The 26,702-nt window shown below is 38.1% G+C and overlaps 1 protein-coding gene across 8 annotated transcripts in view; it reads right to left on the reverse strand.

The window, feature by feature from the left end:
* ARID1B (AT-rich interaction domain 1B) overlaps positions 1-26,702 on the reverse strand; it is a 323,386-nt gene that overhangs the window by 267,322 nt on the left and 29,362 nt on the right. For all 8 annotated transcript variants that reach the window (XM_051801539.1, XM_051801536.1, XM_051801535.1 and 5 more), the window contains one exon: positions 23,546-23,740. In XM_051801539.1, coding sequence (XP_051657499.1) covers positions 23,546-23,740 — 195 coding nt within the window. The remainder of the gene's footprint in view (positions 1-23,545; positions 23,741-26,702) is intronic.

Consider the following 26,702-nt stretch of genomic DNA (forward strand, 5'->3'; position numbering starts at 1 on the left):
TAAGAAAATTAATAGATACATGAATTTAATTAAAAGGTTCTGCATTTGCCTATTGCTGTTATACACAGAGGAGCAATCAAATGCTGGTAGCAGATCCGTGTCATTAGAATAACTTCTGCAATTTTTCTTTTCCATGTACAAAAGCAACTACACATGTACAAAGACAGTAGCAAGAGGGCCACAGTACATTTTCTTTACAGAAAAAAAGATTTACTAGCCTATTAGGAGTGCCTACTTAAACAATACTTTTCTAGCAGGCTGCCAAAACATGCCAAATTAAAGCCACTCCTTGTGCAGTAACCGCATTACTTCTCACAAATGGGACTGTCGAAGAAAAATCCTATAGGTATCAGTCAGTCATCATCCTTCTGAATACCTCTGGTTTGAGAAGTCAGACAAAGCATCTTGACAAAACCCTGTTCTATAAAACTAGAAGAAAATAATGGAAACATATCAATTTCTTTTAAACATTTACTAGGTCCAGAGCGGGACTGCTGGACAGAAGAGCACAAGGCATCACCACAAAGCTCTGGCAGACCCAGTGGTAGCCATCAAGATACCTTGTTCAAGGATGTGAGCCTTAATTAGCCAATTAGTGCTTATTTTTAAATTATTCTGATTGTGGCAATGCAGCAAAGCAAGTCGATCTAACTGTCAAGTGCTAGAGATTCACCTTCTCTCCATCCTCCCGCCACACACTCCCTACTTCTTTTTTTGCATGGCCCCGGCACCAGCCTGGCCCTGAAATGAGCCATTTTAGCACATTGAACTTGCAGAAAACTAAGACTCCTCCCTTCCCTCCCAACAAAAAAGACCCTGAAAGTCTCCCTCCCACTCAGCGAAACACTGCTAAGCTTCATGAAAATTAGGAAGGTACTGTACTGAGCCACAGGGAAAGCAGGAGATCCAACCTGAGTCACTGTGACACAAGCAACAGAAAAGTCCAAAATTAAGGAAACTGTTTCCCAGAGTCCCAAGTCTGACTCAGATTTGTAACACCAGTGAAATGCCATGTAACAGCAATGTGACTGATGCACACTGTATTTGGCATCATGCAAAGCATAAAAAGCGTAAGAAAATCTCAGAAGTGTAAAAAATCGCTCCAACATCCAAGACATTAAATACATATATACTTATTAACACAGATGTCCTCACTGAATTGTTTGTAATTAGTCCTTAATCTGAAATCCTTAAGTAATTCACAATGATATATAAAATATAACAGTGAAGCTGACAGATATTATTACCTCAATAGAGACTGCATATTAAACCTTTCATTCAAATCTGTGGCAGAGCTATGAAGCCCACCACCTACTCTCAGCTCTTTGGAACAAGCTCTCCCTATTCAGAATTATATTTTGCCTGCTTATCGTCTCCTACCGATTTAGTTTGCTAAGTACTTTTTCCCAATTCCTTTCTTCCAAATACATTGTAACGTGTCTAGCACACTGTAGTTTTTTAAGCACTTGAGTAGTCAATGCACACGTATAATTCAGTTTTCAAAGTCATAACATGCCTTGAGGGATGTGAAAGGTGTTAGGAAAAATAAATAAGGCAGCAAGAGTTTTTGGTTCAGCCAACCAGCCTTAAGTTACATTTTTCTAAGTACTTCTATGTATTCTCAGCCACTTTTAAGTACGTGTGAAAAGCACAGAAACAATAAGGAATTTGTAGTTTTTCAGTAAGCCATGAAAACCTCTGGAGCTCCCTGGTGTAAATGCAGAGAAGTAATGGGTGAGGTAGAAAGATGGTCACCTTCTTACTACTAACTGGATTTGGGTGTTCAGCCCACTTAAGCTCTGGAGTAACAACTTACTTCAGTGGCTAAAACAAAACCAATATCTAACAAACTCAACACATTTATAACAAAAACTGCTGAAACCACTGTCAGAGGAAAGCCAAAAATTATCTGAAAGTTAGAGACTGTACAAATTATTCTTTAAAACCCTGTTATAAGGATATTGCCAGCATTCTTAAAAAATAAAAGGCTGACATCTTATTTGTTCAGCTTGCACTCTGCATGTCTAGATGGTTACAAAACCAAACAATGACATGTTAAATATTTTTTCCTACAGTTTTGTATTTCAAGAAGAGTTTTCTGAGAGATGCAACTGCCTTGTAAGTGAAACATCTCCAAACCAACACCCCAAAAATTGCAGAAAAACAAGGAGGGATGAAGGAAAAAGACAAGCTTAGATGTTCAAAATATTGCTATTACTAAGAATATCAAGGCAAAAACTGAAGGGATAAATTGAAGGTATGCTCAGTGCTCAAAGCACATTTCTGAAATACAAGATAACAATTTGTCTGAGAACATCTTTTCTTTATCTACCTCAGAGGGTTGTAAGATTATTAATCTTCAGAGCACAAAACACTGCAAAACTACAATTCCCAATGTACCCTGCAGCCCATTAAATTATCTCAAGTACGAGTCCTTGCTAAGAGGAGGCAGGTTAGTTTTAAGAAAACATAAACCTAACTCTACTGTGCAGTTCCCAACTCTTACTGTCTGGACATGTATTTTCCCTGTGCTCTATTCTTCTTGCAGAAAAAGAGGTAGAGAATTAATCAACTGAGAGAGGATGAATAATATTTTTGGTTTCCTGCAAAAGAACAAACTCACAATGATATTTCAAAAAACGTAACTGCTTTGGAAAGGATTTTGGCAATGCCTTCAACACAATCCTATATGGTATCAAAACAGTAACCTCAGAGCAAAAGGGTATGTTACCAGGATTCCACTATCCCCCAAAATGCTGACCAACAGAAGAAAAAAACCCACAAGCTCAAGTAATGAAGTGGCACCTGCAAACAGGAATAAAACTTTGCTGCTGTAGCTCAGAAAACAGGATCCATCCAGGACAAATCTGTGTTTCTCTTCTCTGAGTTTACAACTGTACCTGTGGTCCTGCACTCTGAAGCAGCTTTTACAGACAGGGAAAATGTCCCATCTACTGCTGTAAAAGAAAGCATGCACATGGCACACACATGCATTCATACATAAGGATACACAGGTGCATTCTTTCCAGGCCTGAGGTCACAGCTACCACACCAGGGGTTGATATCACATTACAATTATGACTAACAGGGTGCAACTTCAGCTGAAGCACCTCTGCCACATGGTTTTCCAGAAGGTTAAATGAGGGGGGAAAGGGAGCTGGTTAGGGGGAAATGTTTTATCCCCATGAGGTGGTTTGGCTGAGCTTCTTGACCTCAGCTATGCCCCACTGCCAGACTCCTCTACCCCACTCTCCAAGCTCAGGCAACTCAAACAAGTGCATTAATAGATGGAGTAGAGGGATGCCCAGATCACATATGCAGAAGAGGCCCTGGAAGTACCAACCTGCCACCAAAACCTCCATGGTGTCCACTTGTGCTAGAAAAGATGCTCCCACGTGCACTGAAAGCAAAGATCCCTCCAGTGTAAGCCACAAGAACGCATACATCATCTTGTAAAAGTAACTAATTAAATTTATTGCATCCCCTGCTTCAGCGGCAGAAGAAAAAGAAAAAACAAAACACATTGTACAAAAGACCACTGTTACTCTCTAGAAAAGTGGCAAAGATGGACTGGGAAGCACACAGGGGAAGTGCCTGCCACCCCACAGAGAGGACAAGGGGGTCTCACCCAGGAGGCAGCCAACACCAGTTTGTTCCACCAGGGCCCCAGTGGGTGAAAACAAGTCGTGTAATAAACTCTACCTCACAGGAGATAGATACCTGGAATTTTGTGCCAGTTCCAGTACCCACCCCATTACCGTATTAACCAGCAGGGAGGAGGCAGATAACACACACCAAATTTACTGCCTGGTAGTGTAAAACCATTAATTTATCTTACAGCTATTTTACTGGTACAACCCCTGCTCTATAACGGCGCTCTTCTCCTGACTGTGAGAAATTATTGGGCAGTTTGTGCTAACTGCTTTCCTGTCATGTTTCATTTCCAAACACCATCTTCTGTCAGTTTATTCCCATTCAACCCAAAGTGACCGTCAGCATGAATACAGATGATCTGTTCATTTTTATAATGGTCTAATTTTTGAGAGCAGTCTCTACCTCTCCTACTCCTTGAACTTAAAAGACTAACCAAACCCAACAAAACAACAGCAACACAAGAAAAAAAAAAAAAAAGGAAAAAAAAAAGAAAGAAACAAAGAAAAACCCCACCAAATCACTAGTAGATTAAACCTGAACATTACAAGTCATTGACCTATTTGTATTTTACTTTGTTTGAGAAAAGACAAGAAACGTGGAAAATAGAATACAACCAACCAAACAAAAGGGGGAAAACTCAACCAAATTCAAAATCAACCCACCTTTACAATGTTTTATCTGCCTATAAGCAGTTTGTACCATAAACAGGCAAATTCTGGTTTTATATTCCTGCTTATTCTACTAATTTTAGCATTTTACCAAGAGGTGAGGCCCTTCTTGAGGGGCTGAACCCTCGCCTCCTAGCACCCACAAACTTGCATCTGCACTGGAAACACTCTTGAAAGGCAGCAAAATCAAGCAAAGACTGGGGGGAGGCATGGGAGGGTTAAAAGAAAATAAGGAATCCCTGGAAATGGTCCTGCACTGCAATTATGTAACTCAATATCAAAGGTGCGAAAGCTAGAATGAAAATATTTGATGTGACAGCTCTTCACCTCAGTTGTAGCATGCCCTATCTAAATAGCAGGAGAGCAGATGGTAATTTTCAAGCACATTTAGACCAGAATGCAAGCGATACTTAAAAATAAATACATAAATAAACAAATAACAGCACACATGGAATAAATAAAGCAAAGCGTGTTTAGGGGGAGTGTGTGTCTTACCAGGCTAACCAATATAGCTGGGGAAAAAAATACTACCACTGCACACACAGTCGTACAAGCCCTTCTTCAGATCTGACATGTACAATTTATTTCTCAGTTTAAACCACCGACTTGTGGAGCAACACAAAGATGCATGCACTTGTCCTGGCAAGAGCTTTCAAAGTTCATTGGTATTAAATCTGCAGCCCAGTAAGCTGTGAAAACTCTGTCCTTTCAAATGAAGCAGCTTTTGAACACTTGCTTTGAAAATTTTAAGTGAATAAGTAGACTGCAGAAAATTTGTTCAAACACCCACCACTACCTAGAGATTTATGCAAACGTCAGATGCACCCTCAAACTCCAAGTTATTTTGATGATAAGAAGCAATAAATCATTTTAGCATTAATAAAGACTTGTTTCAAAATGCTGCTTGCTCCACAGATAATTCTGAATAGTCTTCCAACTGTCTAATCAAATAAATCAATATCTGGGGTCATGGCAGAGGGGGATTTGTGAACTATACATGCTCTGTATTTAATTGTCATAGCAAATCCCAGATTTAAAGCATCACTACAGCTGACAGAGTTGAGAACAGCCAGTGCTGTGACTAAGAGTGGCGCCTACTACTGCCCAGGAATCCATGCCATCAGGATGTTTCTGGATATGGAGATATAAATATCCCCCTACATATGTATATGTATACATAATATATTTATGTATACCTGTGTGTATACATTACATCAAAGACAAAATCTAACAAAATTGAGACCAAGTGAAGAGAGAGGACAAAAACATATAGTGAATTGTTTCCAAGCATCTACTATTCACCAGTATGGCTGGTAGAAAAGAATGCCCACACTTACTTTTCCCAGTTCTCCTCATCTATACAGTAGCCAAGACATTTTTCTGCTGGTCATCTTTTCTATTCTGTTCTATTCTAAAAGGTCACAACCAACACCTGACAACTAAATGGAAACTGTTACAAATTTTAAGTTGTTGTGCTTTTAAGGAACACACCAGTTTGCTCATTTAAATAAAACTTTTAACACTGCTTTTACACATGCTATTTTGGCAAGCTACATGTATATACAGCCCACTCCAGTATACCAATCTTTCGGGGTTACAATAACATCCTAAGTCAGTAAATCATGAAAGAAAACATATAACTAATTGTGCCTGAATAAACCAGCGAGCACTCTCACCTCAATAATCTTGACGTTAATTATTCCAAAGCCCTGACGCTTCATCCAGAGCAGAAGCACCTAAAATTAAAGAGTTTCTCCTGCCTGCATAGCTATGTATCCTATCTGTGCTCTTGTCAGTTCAGGTCACAGTCACTGCAACATTCTTCTTGATGCAGTCACACCAGCTCTGTACCCCACTGTCCTATGCTCCTGCAGACACCTACCTGACTGTGTTGGCCATATCATCCCTTGTGTACGTCTCTGTTGGCTTCTGCTTTCCCTGCTCATACTAATTTTTAAAGGCCTCCCCCACCTCATCTCCAGACCTTCTCCTATGATACCACCCAATTAAGCATGAGCTGGCACACAAAACAGCAAACCCCCACTACTCTGAAACCAAATCTAGAACCCTGGTGCCAGAGGGAGGCACTTTCTCATGATGGCATTATGGCACATTTGACCTGACATCAATTGAGACTGAAAAGATTTCATGACTTGACTGCATTAATGGAGAAGCCAAAATTAAATTAAGTGCTGAGATAAAAGCAATTAATTGTTGCATCTGCAGCATGAGTGTTTCCACCTAATGTGTAAGAGCACATTTGTTCATAGCAAGGTAGAACTCCAGCACACTGAAAACTCAAGATTTCACTTCCATATTTTGCAAGAACACCATTTCTGCTCAATAAACACGATCTGGATAAAATGCTACTAAAATGCAGCACCAGGTAGGTATTTTATCATTTATTTGCAAGTATCATACATTTTATAATAAATTAGCATAACAGTTCAGCAGCAGAGTCAAAATTTGCACCCAAGCATCCTAATTACCAGGATTCTTTCTATATTCCAATTCTGAAGTGTTATCTCATTTGCTCATTAGTATGTAGTATACATGCATTACTAAAAGCACACAAAACTGAAATTATCATAAATATGTAACTACAGTTACATTTCGATTAGGTTTACCAAAATTTGAAAAAAACCTGAACTATAAAATGCAAAACTCACATGTAAAATTGTAATAAATTGTGTCTTAAGTTCAATTTATTCTCCAAAATACCACAAAAATTTCTGAAGTGAAGATTTGTATTTTATATAAAAAGTAGTAATAATGGTGTATTCATTGTCTAGCAGAACTAGAGGTTATTATCTGAACTAACTTGAGTGCATTGTAACATGGCTCCCAGGTATTAAAAAAATATAAAGCCATTTATTAGGTATTAAGAGAGCCAGACTAAATTGATATGATTAAATCACAGTTTAATACAGAGTATAGTTTTATGAATTTGTTTAACTTGCTTCCTTGTGGTCAGTTTTGGAAAGTAAACTGTTAATCAATCAGTGTTAAGACCCTTACTCTCAAAGCACATCAAGACAGGGAATAGATATACAGAAGTGCTTAATATGGGCACACTCACACACATTCTCACATGGAAATCCAGTAAGGTAAGCTTTTCTTTATTTGTATGTTTTTGATTTCACAACAAGCAGTGACAATGGCTAAACAACATACAAAATGCAAAAATCATTCTCCAGAAGTCCCTCATGCAAATGCTATAAAACATAGCTACAAGTCCACACCTGACCTCCTTTCTTTGAAGAAACACTGAGTAACCTTCAGTGGGACATGTTTGGAACACAAAAAAGGAACAGTTCAAAAAAAAAAAGAGCTTCACTGTTTAAATGGGCTTTAAAAGAGCTGGACCAAGTCAAATTCAGGAGATAAACTTGTGTGTGTCCCATTCACAGCCTCCTATTCAGAAGCTCTCCCTATGAGCTATGGTGAATCAGTGCTTCTCACAGTCATGCTTGCTCCTGCTGTGGAGACCATGGAACCCCACAGGCTTTCCTGCCAGCTTGCTGCCTTCTTAAAAGTAAGTTTCTTTTCTGCACGATGGAGGTGCAATTCTGCATGATTCCAAGCAAGACAAAAAATACCATTTCCATGTCTTCTGAACTCCTACAGTTTACATGTGGTATTTTAGAAGAAGTAAGAACACCTTCCATCTCCAGAAGGTGTTTTCATACCTTCTATGTGCATTTCAAATTGCCTGATGGGAAACATCTTGGGCTGAGAGAACGCACCTCCACAAAAAGCACTCACTTCGTCAGAATTAAGAACCACTGTACAGTTTTTTTAGTAATTAAAGTTCCTGGTTTCTGAAGGCATAACAATGTGGTACAGCTTTACTAAACTGACAACACTGTTGGAAGATGAGATTCACTACAGGAAGAAAAACAAATACTCTGCAATAAAGCAGAAGGAAAGCGATTTCATGTTTATGTCACTCAATACTTTAAAGACCAAGTTAATTTTCAGATCTTTGGGGGTTGATTGTTTGAAGATGTACTGCAACACCTGAAGGACACAGCAAGCCTTACATGGCATCCACACATAGCCACAGTTCTCCAGTCAGTGGGCCTTCCTTGCCTGTGAAAGTACAGCCCATGCTATATACCTGTGCACTGGACTGAAAAATTCTTTAAAATTTCTGTTCCATATATTCAGTTATACACGGGTTCAGGCCAAGAGACCTGAATTACCTTCTTTTAACCTAAAAGGTTATTCAGTTCATTGGAATTCTTACTATTACCACATTCTCTAGTTCACTCTATGCATCCTAATTCTTTATATGAGCAACATCTCCAACTAGCCATTTTGAAGGACCAAAAGCCTGATGCAGTTTGCCAGTATCATTTTCTTTTACTCAGCCAGATATCATATTAATGCTTTTAAACTGCAGGATTGCATGAGGAACTTGCATTCAACCGATTATCTACCATGACCTTCAAAGTTTTCTCTGTCAGTGCTTTTCCAGAAGAAAACAATATCCTGTAAGCGAGAGCTGCATTTTAGTTCCTAGATCACAATGGATTTATTCAAATCAGAGTACTCTATATAAATCTAGTCTTATCTTCATTTGAACTGGTAAACAGGAAAATCTGCTATGAGTAATATATTTTAATCTTGTATTGCATTAATTATTTTTTTGTTATTATTTTAAAGAAAGGTTTAATCTCACTGATTGGTAACTATTCTGTTTTGGTTTATTATTAGTTCTACATTTCACTATGCTTTTTTACTATGCTTGGCAAGCCTTTTTGCTAACCAGAAAAACGTATTTAAATGTCCACACACACTTATTTAAGCAATTATGTATTTGAACAAATATTTATTCAGTTCTTAAGTTTAACATGCTTATTACATTATAAAAGTGGCAAACAGAACACTTCTTTCTTACCAGATAATTTTTTTTTAAATTCACAATTAGTGCTCATTTATAGTTGAAGGAATTTTACTCCTTCTAAAACAGGTCCTCATTAGTTAAGGAAAGCACTTAAATAAATTTGATACGCATTCAAAATATTCTTTATAAACAAAAAAAGAAATTGTTTCAAGAAGTGAAGCTTCTAGTTCTAAAATTCTGACAGATGCTGGAGACAGAAAAAGCAGGACAGGACTAACTTTTTCTTCAATTATTTGTTCAGTAAAAAACCTTTAAGCCATTCCAAGAGTCATCTACAGAGGAAAAAAAAAATCCCTCCCAACCGATTTAGCTCATGACCATTTCCATCTTTTGTGTTGCTGTCCCTCCGAAAGCAATAGACAAGTGTCTGTATATGTAAACAATATATCTACCAATCTATACCCACCCATGCTCACAGATTTTATGTTGTTGCTTATTTGAGCTCAGTTCTTTCTGCATACAACTTGGTTAAATCAAGCTATAGTCTTTACAACTAAAAAACCACTAATTTACTTCTGTAACTAGTTCTTCTTTATCTGCTTCTGAATTCCCCAGTGTGAGATACAGTGTTTTTCCAGAAAAATTGCTGCCTGCATTTACACACAGTTAGTTTTTAACACAAATTCCTAAGGGTTCAGTGCTGGCAGCAGGTGGTGGTCAGTCCCTGTACCCCGCTGCTCTCCCCAGTGCAGCTGACATTCTTAAAGGACTGGTCATCTTGCTTTTACTTTATTTCAGTGCTCTCTAGTGTGTACTAGCTAGTATCCTCACCTCCTGCCTTCTCAGCCAGGACAGTAACTTAGAAGCATTTAAAATCATTTGCTTTTGAGTACTCAGTTACTCAGAAATACATAATGTTCTTGATATAGAGTACCACTTTCCCTCCCCTTCTACCCATTCAATTCTCTCTAAATAGGTTATAAGCATTTACTTTAACATTCTAATCCTGTGAACCTTCCCACTAGATTTCAAGTAATATCAAGTAGATAAAATTTATAATCGTAAATGAGAAATTTTAGCTCCTCTTGTTTATTATCCTGGTTGCCAGCATTAGAGTATAGGCAATTAAATGTGGTGTGGGGGGCTCTGTGTCATGTTTGGTTCCTTGATCACTTCTGTTCACAAAACATTTCAATGTGTGCTTACATGTTCCTGTAATCTTATTCTTCACCCTCACTGCCCCAGCTCTGAGCTCTTCCACCAACCCAAGCCAAAGTGACCCCAAGAAATCACTTCTCTGCTAACTACAGGGAGCTCAGCCAAAGAACATGCTCCCTTCCCTTTGAAGAAAATAACCAGCTTCTCCAAAACACCAACAGCTTTCTACACACCAAATTATTCACCCTACCAGCAGGTCACTTCCAGGAGCTTTGTTTCTGTACTGCTTATTGGGAAGGAAGGCCTTTTGAGCACATCAGCTGGATAAAGAGGGTTTTAAAAAGCTTCTGCCTCCTGGCAACTTGCATCAAAACCCTACCTTACTAATGTGAATTCTTCCACCAAAGCTGACTGACAGACAAATGTGGCTGGGGGAAAGGGAAAAGGGGAAGAGGGGAGGTGCTAGGTTTCTTGCACTAAATGGAAAAGGTGGGTTTTCCTCTACCTCATGGGATGTTCTGAGACCTCAGAATGTCCCTTGGTCATCATGTTCTGGGAATCTCTGCAGCCTCAAAATTGTGAGCCATATTTTCCTTTCTTTATGTCAGAAAAGTCCTGTTGAGGTGTATTTTCTGGTCAGTGGAACAATTCAAGCTTCAAAATTTCAAAGTTCTCCAGTCCTACAGCATAGATTTAGTCTGTTTATTTCTGATACCCTGAAAATTCTGAGTTAGTCAGCCATTTTGTTCTATACAAAAAAAAAAAAAGGAAATTACTGCTTCAATATGCAATATGGTTTCGATTCTAAAACAGTGGCACTGTAGGGTGTCCAAAAGTCCAGGCAAAGACACTAAACCACAGTAGCCAGCCATGTACCATTACCAGCTGTGTTCAGGAGAAAGATTATCAACATTTTTTTTTTTTAAGATTTGCATCTGCACACTTATTTTCACGTGGTAACTCTTTTATCAATAGTTATCAAAACACATCTTCATCCGAATGACTGCTTCGTCAAGATGTATTTTTTGGTAATACAGGCCCAGATTTTCCACAGTCCTACTGTCACTACATTTACTTTATCAGCTCATAACCACTGCAGTTTTCCACTAACTCACCCTGTGAAGGGACAGGCCGCTGCAGGAAGGGCTGGTAGCCTCGCTCCCCCACCTGAATGGGAAGCCTCCTGTGCCTCCAGTTGGAAGCTGCAGTGGTAAGGGCAAAATTGACATGAACAGCAAGACCTTAGTCAAATTTCACTAAATATCATGGAAACCAATGGGAGAGGTAACAGCTAGTGGTGGCCTTCCTGAACACAAAGAGGGTTTTGAAGGGAGCCCCCCCGCAATACAGTTTCCTCAGCTAGTAGGGAGAGTAAGCAGAAGACTGAACAAGCATCTGTAACACCTCTATCCAGAACAGGTTTCAGGCTTTCATTATTCACTTAATTTTCCATGAGCAAATACAGTGTAACAAACAATATTAACGTAGCAATAAGGACAAATATGTACACCTCTGCTTCAGCTGACAAATATATTTGCAAGGCTCATTTCACCTGCAGCTAAACAGAAAAAGTTGCCCCAAGACAAGGAATCTCACAGAAGAGAAGAAAGACAAGAAAAATCCCTCAAGGCAACCACACACAACTATGCTGTTATATGTTGCTTGCTCCAATAAGCACTTAGACTGACTGCAACCACAGGAAAAATTATGGGACAAGAGTGAATTCACATCCTTTCAAGGAGTCCTGCCACCCAATTCATTCTGCCTTTTTCAGTACAATTGGGATTTTCACAGTATATCACATTCTGGTGTCTGAATATCTCAATTCCAAAACAAGATGTTAACAGCGTAGATAAAGAACTCCAGCAAGCACACAAAACCAAGACTGCTTTTTTCAACCACTGTTCAATTATCAGCTAGAATCTCTTACCAAGTGTATGAAAATAACAAAGAAAAGGCATCTATTTTTCAGGAAAATATTAAGTCTTAGTTTTCTTATTGCATCTTTTAGGTAAACCATTCACAACATTTCTATTTCCATTGTAATTTCACATACTGCACACCAGGTGTGTTAGTAGATGAACAGCACCATTGAAAGCAACACAAGGACAAGAAACATTTCATTTCAAAAACAAAGACGGCGTAGCAATAAAAATGTGTGGATTTATGTTAGATTCAGTAAAAATATCTCCAGGCTAATCACGAACTGTTAGAGCATTCTCAGTATTTCCCACTGCTATGGTCTTAATGGGGGAGGAAAAAAGGGGAAAAAAGAAAAAAGCTGTGATTCAAAATGGAAGTTCAGTAATTATTCACAGCCCAGTATGTAATCTGCAAAATGACTGGCAAAGCTCTTAACACATCAGCTCAGATGTATGTAAGCAAGGCATTCCTTCCCCGCGGTAGGCAGCCCCATGTCAAGCAGCTATGTGCTAGAACTTGTCCTATGCTACCTGTTCAAAGGAAACTGTGCAAGAATATTTCAAGCTCTGACAGATACCACTTTGTGCAAAAACATCCACAGGAGTATTACAAAAAAAGACAGCGCTGATGTTTCAGCAACCCCTGTGTCAAGAAAGGTGCTCTCCTGCATTTTTATTGACATGAAGGAAGCAGTTCCTTCTCTACTAGTCCTGGGTTCCTTTCCATGCCTTTTACTGAACTCTTATGTAAGACTTTGCACCCACCTTTTTCAGAGATGGTACAGAAAATGACAAATAATCTGCAAAATTTCGCATCTCTAAGACAGCGAAAAGTACTCAACAAACCCACAATACATTTAAAAACTATCGTTTGCAGCATTTCATTCCTGCACTACAGAATTAACAACTAAATGCCAAAGCGTCCTTTCTTTTGGCAAATATTTATTAAAATATTGAGACCACTTAAGTTTATTACCTGAAAGGATTCAGGATACAGCCATTCCTGCCTTTATCTGGAAGTGGAATACAGGTCGGGTCCATATATAAAAAATACTTTTCAAGTAAAAATGTATTTTCTCCACTAAGCACAACATCACATGTAACGTGGATCTTTCCACATTCTTACAAACAACAGTCTCACAACCAGTTAACTCTTTTTGTTGTTGGTTTTTTTAACCACATTTACAGAGAGCTGAAGTTTCAGACTTCCTGCAAGTAAGTCTAAAGTAACTCCAGTAAAAACACAACTCCTCACACATAAACAGGGTTCTGATATTTAGTCAGGCTTTTATTCTGCTTTACAGAATATTGATGCACACCAAGAACAGGAACATATTTTTAGTCAGTTCTACATGTGAAACACAAAAATGGGATGACAGAACACAAGAGAGAAAGAAGAAAGAACAGCCTACACCCAATACACCCTAAGTATATCTGATCTTTTCCGGGAAATTCTTCAATTACTTTTTGTGGTTATGTTCCTCTTGTAACCCCAGCGTTACAGGCCTAAAGGAATATTAGAAAACATTTTTTTTCTTGTAATGTATAAAATCAAAGAAGGAAAGGCCAAGTATCCCATACAGTCTTGGCATTTACTGAATCTACTCTTCACCACTTGCTGCAAGACTGCAAATTTACTCAGGTCATAAAACAAGCTCCAATTTGAGAAGGATGCATGGGATTTCTCACAGCATCACCTCAGAGGGCTGAAAATCCTCCTGTCTGCTCTCCAGTATCAGATAGGATTTTTTTCTTTGGTGAACACGAGGTCTAAAGTATCATTTTCTGCAGAACTTAAGGTTCATTTCAGAAATAATAGTTTCCTCCCTAAAATAACTTTCCAAACATAAAAGGGCCATAAATCTATTAAGTACACACTTCCTAAATCTGCAGGGGGATATCTTGGCCTCTGATTTTCTCCAGTTTTGCCAAAACGCAATAAAATGAAACCAGTGAAAAACATAAACCACTAAATTTGCATCTGTCCTTTTAAACACTCTCCAGTTCGGTGGAAGAGTCAAAACACACACAAATTTTCAATGCTGCCAGCTGAGAAAGTTAGGAGAGACAGCAGAGGCGAACAGTGGAGTTTCTGAGGAGGGACAGGAGGACCTTAAAGCAGAGGTCCTTGCTGAGCAGCTCTGCCTGCTTCCTCCATGCACAGGCTCAATCTGTTCTTGGCATGGACTCTTACATATTTGTTTCTACTAAGCACCACTTGCACAGCATGAAACAGTTCAGAGAGAGACACAATCCTGTGAAAAGAACAAGGTGGTTTCGCTAACTTGTCCTGTAAAGCACGTCTTTGCCAACATGGCCTGTAAAACACACATGTACATAGACTCCAGATAACTAATGTTACTTCTATAATTAAAACAACATCTTCCCTAAGTGGTCATATAAACCTTGTTTATTTTGATTGGACTCTTGTCTCAAAAGGCAAGTTATATTAGTTTGCCAAGAAATATGCAGAAATCTCTTCACCACTGTTCTGTGAAAGAAACTAACAGCAAATATGTAATTTGTCCTTTTGATGTATACAATACTAAATCCACTCACTTTTCAAAAGGTACATTTGAATATAAAATTCAAATATATTTTCTAATAATGTCCAGTCATTGAACTGTTTGTTATCTGATACATGTATTGCTTTTACACTCAAATGCAAAAAGCATTACTAAGAAACAATGTTCAGAAGAGGAGGAAAAAATGGAGCGTACAAAGAAATAAAACAGACATTGATTTTTCTCCATGTTACTCTTCCCCACCCCCAAAAGACATTATGCGATTCAGACATGATATACGTATCAGCAAGGATGCAAGCATTTAACACACTTGTTTTATTTTAGGCAAAGCAATGAAAAAGAAGCACAAATACCAGAGAAGCACCCAAAAATGGGGTCAAATCCAAGCCAGCAGAAGAATAAAAGCCTACAGAGATTGCATGAGCTGTAGATTTAAGTTATTCCTTAAATTCTTAAATCATTCTTTCATAAGTCCTGAGAAACAACAAAACACCATAAAGTTATCATTTTTATACATTATCATCTTTATATGTGCCCATATATAACTACTAAGTTAGAATAGTTATAATGAGCAATGCAATATGTAAACAAACATGAGTTTTAGAAAAAATACCTACAGAGAGTAAAAATAGCCTTTAACATATTTAAGATTTTTTTGGAAAGATTTTATGACTCATTTACTCCCACAAAAAGTCTTAACGTTCTAGGTGATAAAACAAGCAAAACTAAAGCAGGTTGCTGAGCAAGCTTGAATTATACTGCATGGAACCCATGTAATTTAAGACTGACTACCTTAAAAAGGTATGAAAAATGCTTTTGATTTTTTGCAGTACTTAACATGCTACTGTAAAACTCATTTTTGCATAAGTTTTGATGAAGCTAAATCTAACATAAATCTTAGTTTATCAAAAAAAAGCTGCTGTTAGCAACAGGAATCTAATCTTGAGTTACTGAAACATCAGGTATTTCTTGAAAGGTCTACTGTTCCAAGAAGAGAGCTTGCTGACTCTGTCCCAGGATGACCAAAGTAAAGGGTACCCATCTCATTTTGAAATTCTCTTCAATTGACTTAGAGGGTTAATTCTGCCTAGTCTGGTATCAACTAAAGACAAGTCACTCAACCCCAGCAACATGGCCCTAAAGTGAAATTGTAGCTCAAATGAAGTCACAACAAATTTCCCACTGATTTCAGGCAGGTTTCACCTTCTTATCTTCAGCCCTATTTTCAGCTGTGGGAAACACACTCCCTATTTTTCAAAAAGAACACTCTATTGCCTCCCTTGCTTCCTCTGAGCAAGTTCAACTTTACGGACAAATGATAGTATCTTCTGAGAAACTCATACCATGATTTAAAAAAAACACAACATGCTGAGTTGCCCTAGGGAACATTTGGAAATATGGTTACAAAAATCTTATCATATGTATGCATGATGGGTCAGGACATCATTTCAAAAGTTTTTGAGTGTCAATTATTCTTTGATGAATCATCATCATCATCATGGCTAGGCTTCGCCAACGAAGATTCGGGAAGATGAATATTATTAAGAAAAAACTACTATGACTATAATACTAAGAGTAACAGTCCTTACCTACAATAAAACCCTCCTGGCACAGTCATTACATGGCAGCTGTTGAACAGAGTAATGCAGCAGCCTTTTCTTAAAGCAAGATGCTTATTTTACTTCAAATGTAAATAAACTCATGTCTCCTGCTGCCATGTAAAATGAGCTGTTCATAAGTAAATGACTTTGTACATTCCTAGTGAAGCAGCAAACAGCCCTCTGTTCTCCACTCCTGATCACCAAAATCTATTTCCTGCATAACTCCAGTGCAGACTGCTAGCCAAGCTCCCAACAACAAAATAACTGCTGCTTCCTTTAACAGCAACCTTTTTCAGAACACCAACACAGAGAGCTTGCATGTTTTTCTCTCTCATGCCCCCACTTCCAAGCAGAACAACAAATGTGATTACAGTTATTAAATATTCCAACTGAATGACAATCATTTAGCAGTAACAAATACATTTTATTTGTCATAATACCTTGATGATTCTTACACACTTTCTATACAAATGTTGACTGCCACTTACTCCAGTATAGGTGTAAAAATTAGCATTTACTGAACATCATGACACAGTAATTGAACAGACAAAAATGTCGACCCTGTCTCATTTCCGAGCTCTCATCAGCTGAAAGATCAGTTCTTTTCCCTTTTCAACTTCCATTTTTTCCGCATCGTTTCAAAGAAGTGATAGAAGCTACTGAAATGTTTCTATTTACCATAATAATGCAATTCCACTACTTCAGGGATTTTCTTTGGTAAACAATCTCAGATGACCAGCATTAAGATGAAGAGCTAAACCGCCATAAAGACCACAAACTTATGTCAAATTTGATTCCATGATTATCTGTAATCTGTGCTCACCTCCCTCTATAGAGCGAATTACACTCAATAGAAGGGATAATTCTAAAGGAGACAATACAACATAAAGCCTTATCCTGCCATGAACTAAAGTAGCAGCCTTTTTTTCAATTTAGTCAATGAGGCTTAGTATACCCAAAAGAAAGAACCATGCTAAACATTTTCCTACAGTCTGCACTAGCACAGTACTTAGCATTTTCCTAAATCTGAAATTTAAAAATCCCATTTCTTTACATGACAAAGAGCAGCAACTTTTCTTTGCAATTATTAACACTTGACCATCAAAAGACCCATTCTTAAAGATGACCTTACAAGGGAGACAACTAGCTGTGACTTCTTGTCCCTTTCTCTGGTTCAAGCTTTACATTCTCCAGGAGGCAGTAGTTCTACTTACTTTAGATTTTTTTTTTTTTTGCTAGAAGTTTAGAGCAGTTCAACAGGGTGGCAGATATATCATTCAAAAAAAAATTGTTCCTGAGGAATTATTTTAATTCGAAGTATTTACATGTTTTTAACAGAACAGGAAGTTGGAAAAAGATTAATCCTTTAGAGTTTCAACATTTCTGCTTTCCAGGAATTAACAAAGAAGGTCCATAATTTACTAGTGACAGCTCCAGATAAATATCCAGTGAAAAAAGCAAACCAAAATAAATGAAACAAACAAACAAATAAAAGCCCAAAATAAAACACACACACACACAAAACAACACCAAAACCAAAAGAAAAACAAACGCCCCAAAAACCCTCAAGGTAAATCAAACAAAAATCTGGAAAAACATACTTCTGAAGCACATGCTGATCAAAGCCTCACACTCCCTTCTTATGTGTGTGTATCAAATGCATCTATCAATCTTTAAGAAAAAGCAACACATCTCAACGTTTTGTCCTCTGCTGGTTGTTTTTGCGATTCAATCATATTGATTCATTCTCTGCTCTTACAAAATAAATAGACTAAGAAATGAAAACGCTGCTTATTTTCTGTGTCTGCTCCCTTAACCAAGACTAACATCAACTGTGCTAACACCTACTTAGCAGCACAAAAAACTGCAATGCATTCAATATCCTCTAGCTGGTGAGGGCAATCATACACACAGAAGACAACAAATGTATCACTTGACTAGTACTTGCTGTATGTATGCACCACACTGCAGGGTTCAGAGAAAAACATGACAGTAAGCCTCACTTTCTTGGCATACTCCAATCTTCTGGACTTAAAGTGATTTCAGAAAGTAACACACACACACACACAACCAGCCAACCAGTAGTAAACACGTGAGTTTGCTAGCTTTAAAACTCTGTCTGCCAAGCTAACAGCCAACTGATTTCCTTGGCGTAAATTCTACATTTCCAATCCAGGACATTACCCAATACGGGCACTGCAAACCCTCTCCTAAATGATGTAATCACACTGGTGCTGCTATAGTTCTGGTTGATTTGCAGTTTCCATTACAATAAATCCTTGCCGCATATTTCCAGAAGTTCTAGAATGTTTCTGCCCCTTTAAAAAAAAGGTACTCCAAGTTCAAACTTGCCACATAAGCCAAAACAAACAAACTAACAAACAAAAGCAAGTATATATTTTTTTTCCTTATGCCTCAAAATAATCTGTACATTAAAAAAGGAGGGAAAATGGAATGAATGCTTCTCTGAATATTTACAGTTCCATTCTTAAAACAATAAGGACACTGATAACATTTTTTAATTTTGCAAATCAAGAATATAAAAAAATGTTAAAGGGACAAGAGATTAGCACCCTTTCATCTTAAAGTATTCATATAGTGAAAAAGGGAGAATGAATAGACAGAGGCTTAAGCCTCATAACTGTCTTGCTACAAGCAGGCTCATGACTTCATGATCAGTACTAAAACGCTCCATTTTAAACAGCTATCAGGAATGGCTATTGTACATGTCCATGCAAATGTCTTTCCTAAAGAATTTACTATGCATTATAGCAACACAATCCTATTTACACAATAAGTTGTTGTTCCAGTCCATCAAGTACACAAGGAATTTTAATGGATGCTAAAAAAATCAATTAGGCAATGATCCTCTGATTAAACAGGCACATCACACCATTCAAATTCTTTCAAACATATTCATAAATCCAAGCCTTCAAACTTTGCTGAAAACTTTCAAAATGTGTGTGTGGATATTTCAAGTATATGATTTTTGAGTTTAATGAAATTCATCACAGAATAAGCACTACATGCTATTATCATGAAAAAGCAACACCATCAGATAATGGCAGGAAAAAAAACCCTTATTTTGATGGTTATTCTTAGGTATTTTTGTTTTCAGCAGAAATGTCTTTACAAAGCACCAGAAGGTTTTCCTACAGCATGTGGCACCAAAGGACAGAAACATTTTGAGGAGGCAATCGAACTAGAGCCAGAAGAAACTGATGAGGGCATCATCAATTGCTAGATGGAGGTCCAAAAACGGTGGGAAGAGAAAAAGAAGTTAAATGAAAAGGAAAGTACTGTCTTTATAATCAGATATTATTATTCAGACAGTATTTCAATCATAGTGAAATGTATTGCAAAATCAAGCCTGAAGTTTGCAGGTGCCTGGTATCCCTGAATATTAGGATTTTCAATTCTGATATCATCTTTTCATAATTCCAAGGGATATCTAACTGGAAGTTAGATCAGAAATTCAAAGTTAAACCTGAGAGTATGTTTTTTCTGCCTTCTGTTTCTACATACGTTCCCTGAAGTCCTGGGTAAGGAATGCTAATAATCCTAAAATGACATTCACCCCACGCAAACCAGGAGAGACAGTACCTGAGATGATGAGATAGTATTAAAGCCTTGTTGCAACTTGTGTTTCAATCATGCTGAAGACTGACAACATAAGCACAGGTCATCTTTCTCCCAGTTTTCCCTTGCCGCCTTCACCCCCTTTCCCACTACAGGTGGATGGGAAAGAAACAAAACCCCAAGTTTCCTTGGAATATAAAAATCCCTATGTAATTAATTCACCATATATATTTATGCATACTGATGAGAGATACATCAAGTATGTAATCCTATAAATTACACATATGACGCTTAGTATCACCTTCCTTTCCCATACCTCCCCTTTCATATAGATGTCAAATCAGCCCAAATCCTTTATATATTTATTTGACTCACACTGAGTTAACTGGACATGTCCTTAAAATTCTACAAAATGCTGCAGCATTCTTCAAAATGCTTAATATTTTGTCGCAGCAAGCTATCACCCACCTTCACATGACAAATCTAGATCTCTTTTGTAAAGTGTCAGAGAAAAAGGTGAAAATCTCAGGTTATCATTAGCTTTATCCTACATGCCTATTTTTATATCTCAATCCATTTATCTGTAGTTATATTAGTGCAAAGATATTGTCTCCATTTCAAATTTTGCTCCTCATGTATGGCTCAATGTGTTGTTCTGGGGTTCATCATTGGTAACTCATCAGAGATGAATTCCAAACCCAAACACTTAGGAGATCTGCTTTCTCTCTTCACAGCATCCTTTGCAGTCATGCCACAGAATATATCCCATACCTTCCATAATCACTTCAACATTCTGAGATTTCCACACAGAACATTAAGACAATCTGCAGGTTTATTTGCACCTTCCTGTTTGGTATCAAGCATGCCTAGACCAAGCAGCAGTTGTAAGAGAATGTCTGCAGCATTTCGTAGATAACCCTTTTACAACCGGTTATCAGGCTATGCTTGATATCTGTGCTGCAGATATGTAGACTGACTGCACCTGATAACATTTCATCTTTTTCATCCTCTTTAATCTTTCACTGCTTATGCCAGAGGCCTCCCTTCCTGTGACAGAGTTCTTCCACCTCTGTGCTACAGGCTGGAACACACTATTCTCTGCTGCAGTATGACACAGATGAGCTAACTACATCAAGGCAATTATCTTCAATTCTACCATTTCCATTAATTTTAGCTCAATCTTTAGGGTGTTGCTTGTCATCTTTATTTTTTTCATTTGCAGTATCCTGCAGCAGAGCCTGCAAGTTAAAATCCATCAAGTCCCATAGTTCTAACCTCAAGCCACAACATTTGCTTACAAAGAGTCAGACTTAACATCTCAAGGTCTTCTTCAAAATTCAAAAATCTTCACAGTTTAACAAAGAGCCTTCTTGTTTCATCCAAGGAAACAGAACTGACACCCTCAGCTATCTTTGGACAACAGCGAACCATCATGTAAAATAAGAAAAACATCTCCCATTGATGTTTCCCACCCTTCCTACAGTATGGCACTTCCACCCTCCCACCTATCTACTCAATGTTCTCTCTGCACAATACTTAAATCTGAGCACTGTATGTGTTTAAGGCCCAGTATTTTTTAACCAATCAAGTTTTCTGAAGTGCCTTGCGCTTTTGATAAATTCAATGTGACACTGCAAAGGAGTCCAATTTCCAGAAAGTGCTGAGATTCATCTTCTGAAACTTCTGGCAATATTATTTATTTTATATATATGATATCTAGAAGTAGGTACATGCTACACAGTCAATTTTAACAAGCATAGCTGACTCTCCCTATTTAATATTCACATCACAGGAGTAAAAATCCAGCCAGGAATCAAACTGTGGCATCCTGTGCCAAAGACAACTTACCACTCAGCTGGTAAGTTGGCAATTCAATTTACAAACCTGCATTCCTGCATTCTAATCCTTTGTAGAAAGGTGGTAATATACGAGCAATATGAAAAGAACTGGATTCAGATCATTAGAGGTTCACGAACCAAACACACGAAGCCTTGGAGGCTGTCCAAAACAAAATCATGCCTAGGTGGTGATGTCCGTTCAATAAAAATCCAATGTCATAATTATCCTCTCGCTTTTTCCCCAAAGAGCATTAGTGCTCGGAGCTGCGCCGCAGCTCAGCCGGTTACAGGAACGCTGCGAGGAGACGGACAGGGCCTGCAGCCAATGGCGGTGCCAGGTCACTGCCTGCTGACGGGTAATCTACAATTACCGAGCAATTAGCAAATGCAGTGAAAATTCAACACTCATCTCTGCGCAACACAGAATAACTCATTTTTAAATTAAATGTGTGTTTTAATAACTTCACTTTGGCTACAGCCACACAGAGAAAAATAAAGCCTCCTTTATTTAATTTCTCCTCCCCTTTGCAACCGACAAAATGCTTTGCTGTCTGAAACAAGCAACCAAATATATTGTTTGACATTTCTAAACTAAACAATCTCTTCCTCACCAGTAAGTATCTATTTAACAACAGAAAAGAACAAAAACTAAGACTGCTGCTAATGGTACTATACTATATTTGAAACTGTTATTTAGTTAACTGTCTGATTAATAACTTGTCCTGCTGGATGGGTGATAACAAGAATTAGCCAGGCACCTATTTGCCAGGGAGTCCAAAATTTTCTTGTCTTCTCTATATTTAACAATAAGTGACATAAAAAAGTTAATCTGCAATCAATCAGTTGCACAAAACAAATGTCTTTTCCCAGTAATGATCAAGTTATTAATCTGTTGTGCTCACACCACAGTGTAGAGCTCTCATCGCCTACACTCACATCCCCCTAATTTGAAAAAAAAAAAAATTTAGCTAAAAGTTAGCTTATTGATAATCTTGGTTTATCTCTCCCTCTAGAAAAACTGCTCTATCTTCCTTAGTATAGGGTATGCACATTGGGATTGACCTTCTTTAAAAGGGTAGGAAAAAGGCAGAAGAGGTCACCATCAACAGTGAAATTCAAGTAGATAAAAGGAGATTCTCACCTTTCTATACCCTCGGATACAAAAAAAGAAAATAAATCCTGACTTTAAAGAGCTGGTAATGGGAAAAACATAGGAAAAGCTACAGACTCCTATAGAAATGAGGAGAAAAAAAGAAAACCAACCACCACAACAACAAACAACTGACATAAATATGTAAGGTTTTTGTATGCACTGGACAACACCAGCCTTGATGCACTGATGTCAGCTCAAGGTTTTCGTCTTACATTTAAATGTATCTAAGCCAGAGAGAAAGAAAACATAAAAAAAACCCAAAAAAGCAAAAAAGCAAAGAAAATAACCAAAAAATATACAAGGCTACATGATGTCAATTGGGAAAAAAGGAAAACTCATGGCATTTGACATACTTCTCTCTCTCCAAAAAGATACCAGCAATGAACTAAATCCTTTTCTAATTGTATGGGATTTTGGAAAACATTCACACTGTAAACATAAATTTATTTAGTTTTAAAACAGTCCTCCATCCTCCTTCTGCACAAGAAATACTTATTTACGTGCTTTTTCTTTTGCACCCTCTATATTAACGAGGTGTCAGAAGGGAAGAGAAAGAGAGGAGGGAAACCAAAGCAACCCAGAAAAATCCTCCACAAACCTGTTGCTGTGGATACTGCATTCCTCCCATGGCTGCCGGGGCTCGGCCCTGCATTCCCACGGGATAGCGCTGGGGGCCAGGAGGGCCATAGGACTGCCCGGGGTAGGGGCTGCTCTGCTGTGCCTGAGAGTGAGGGTTATTGCCCATGCCGTACAGCTGCGGTCTCTTCATGACCATCGGATCCATTGGACTGCCCTGTTGATAAACACAAGCAAAAGAATATTTAAGACACGGAAAGGAAAAGGTCAGAATCATCAGGCTTATCGTGGGCAGACTGTACACGTGTTTTCTCAGTGCTTTATACATCAAATATTGACTTGACTTACAAACTGGCAAAGTACCATAACCTGGTTCACATATTAATTAGATGAGGTTTTGAATGGTGATTTTTTTGGACTTCCACCGCATTTAAAAAAAAAAAAAAAAAGAAGTTTTGCACTCAAGATTGTCTCTTATCCACAGAAAAAGCAGAAAAACTGCAAATAAATTTCAGTTTAAAAAATAATTAAGTATACTGCTGTAAACTGACCAGCATTACTTTCTTAGATGATAAAACAAAAATAAAATAAAAACAAAAATATATTTCAAGAGACACAAATAATGGACAAGCCATTTAACCTTGAGAAAATGACTGTTTTCTTACATCAAAAAAAGGGAAAGGAGAAAAGAGTTTCCAAGAAGCACAATGTCTACAGAACACCGTATTTCAGTGTTTTCATATTGTTCTCGTGTGCACTAATAAGTTTTCAGATCAAAAGGCAAGTCATAACCCACATTTTACATGAAAGTTTATTTGCCTCTTTAACAGACCTCAGAAAATCCAAACTGCAACCAGTGATGGAGGGGGAGGGGAGGCAAGGGAGGGAAGTTTTATTTTTAGACTTTTTGGCAGCACTTACCAAGCACTGTAACAGTTTCAGGACAGGTGTCAACCATTGTGTAGTATTACTCTCATGTTTTATTACTGAGGACTAACTGAACCAGAAAAAATATCATACTTCATCAAGCGCAGCACTGTATTGTTAATATGACATCCATTTTTTAATTCCCGAGTGCTAGTTATATTCATGGAAGAAAACTGAGGTCAGGGGGAGGGAGAAGTTTTTAAAAGCCTATCACAATTTCATCTTCATGAAAGAGACATATCCCCCCTCTTCCTCCTAAGAAAAAAAGACATATTAATTCACCCCACCAGAAGCAGGGCTCCTTCCTGTAGCACATTTTGTACATGTTTTCCTGCAACGTACTGCTGATCAGTTTTATTTTAAAACCCCCTATGTAACACGACTTCTACAAGTCCTTTCTGGCTATTATATTCTGATGTAACAGTTATTATGACAATAACTAACATTTTCCACTCCCATCCCTGTTTCTTCTCATTACTGCTCTGCATACTACTTTTTTTCCTCTTACCAATGTCCTCTCTAAAGTTGTCACTGCTTAATGAACTACTACTCTTTCCTTACTGCAAATAAAAAAACATCAAACCTCATTTTTTTCACTGGCTCTCTCCACAACTACCAATACCAACTTGCCAGGACTGTCATGCTAAACTAATAAAGTATTCCAAATGTGGGCACACTACATCTGAGGAGGTGGAAACAATAACCTCCTCCTCCTCACAGGACACCTCCATTCACTTCAGAAGAGGATCACTGTTTTTTTTACACCATAGCAAACTGCAAAATCACTTCTAATTTTGGGTGAGTATTACTCAGCAATTTTCCCTTTATTAGTTGCCTGTTCTGTAGCCAGAATAGAAGTTTCTATTTTTTGCCATTAAATGTCCCTGGGTAATTTCCTATTTATATTTCATTCTTTTCAAAATCAATCGTTCCCCAACCACTTCAGGTCACCTGACCCATAACAACATTCTCATTTTTTATTTTTGTTTTTTTAGGCCACCATGCACTCTCACCACAGTTTTAACACAGAGGCTAAGCAGATGAACTATAGATTTCTTGTTACAGTGTCCATGGGGACAACTTACATTTCCTCCTATAAATCATAATACTTTATCTATATTTATTTCTGTGTTTCAATGTTCATTCCGTTCATCACCTGTCATATTCATCTTCTCAAACATAAATCTTGTTGAAAGTGAGTCTCATGCTTCCTTCACAAGATTCTCACGACGCCCAACAGTACTCTTCATTGCCACCATCTTCTGTTTCAGGGAATTATTTCCATGTCTCATCTTCAATAACGTTTACTCAAATTCAAGTTTAATTAATTTTGAGTGTAGTATTTTCTGTTCCGCATCCAATTCTTAAATATCATTATAAACAATGCAGATAGCTACACAGCTAAAACAGTCTGACATTTTCCATTATTAACACTACTTTCAGGTGCATATAAACTTTGACAAACTTCAAGCATTTAGGCTGAAATTTTCCAGGCCATATGTATGCCTGAGGCTGAAATTCTCTGGAAAATTCAGCAGAAACAGTTCAGCTATGTCTAAGAATGAGGTCACAGAAAAATACATGGTTTATGTTCTCACATAAAACACTTGAAAATATGTCTTGAATACCATGCTTTGAGGCAGAGAATTTTAATTTGCCAGGGTGACACTGGACATTCATGAAGGGCAAGGCTTGTGCCCCTGTCAGAGAGAGCACCTGAATGTCACCAGACTGGGAGCAGAGGAAGAAGAAACAGAAGCACAGGAGTGGCACAGCAAGGCTTCATCAGAGTTACTAAGTGTATGGAGGCAGCCTTGAATTTTCCAGAGAGAGGGACAATGGGTTAAAAAAAGCAGTGGAGACAGAAGTAAGGCAGGAAGAGCTGAAGGAGAGAAGAAGAAACAAGGTCAGGAGGTGACATGGATACAGGCCAAAGAGTCTCTGTCCCCTGGACTAGTGACCTCCAAGCAGCGGAGCTTCTGCATGCATGTAAGTTAGGAGAGCGAGCCTCACTGACAGTGCATCCTTCCTTCCCTTCTTCTCACCAGAGCTTGCCATCACTATGCTTCTCCTTGTCTTCTCCAGGTGAGCTCCTCCTCTTTCCCTCAGGTGACAGCACTCCAATTCAGACAGGTGAAGGGATAAAGATCCTGAGATATTGCTGTAACTCCAATCACCAGGGGCTGCGGGTGACTTAAACAACATTGAAATCGAGAGGGTTGTGGCCACTCGGTATGGTTAGCAAGGGACTT

Source organism: Manacus candei, unplaced genomic scaffold, assembly GCF_025592945.1.
Source record: "Manacus candei isolate 608988 ecotype Guabito, Panama unplaced genomic scaffold, ASM2559294v1 h1tg000052l, whole genome shotgun sequence".
Taxonomy (NCBI): Eukaryota; Metazoa; Chordata; class Aves; order Passeriformes; family Pipridae; genus Manacus; species Manacus candei.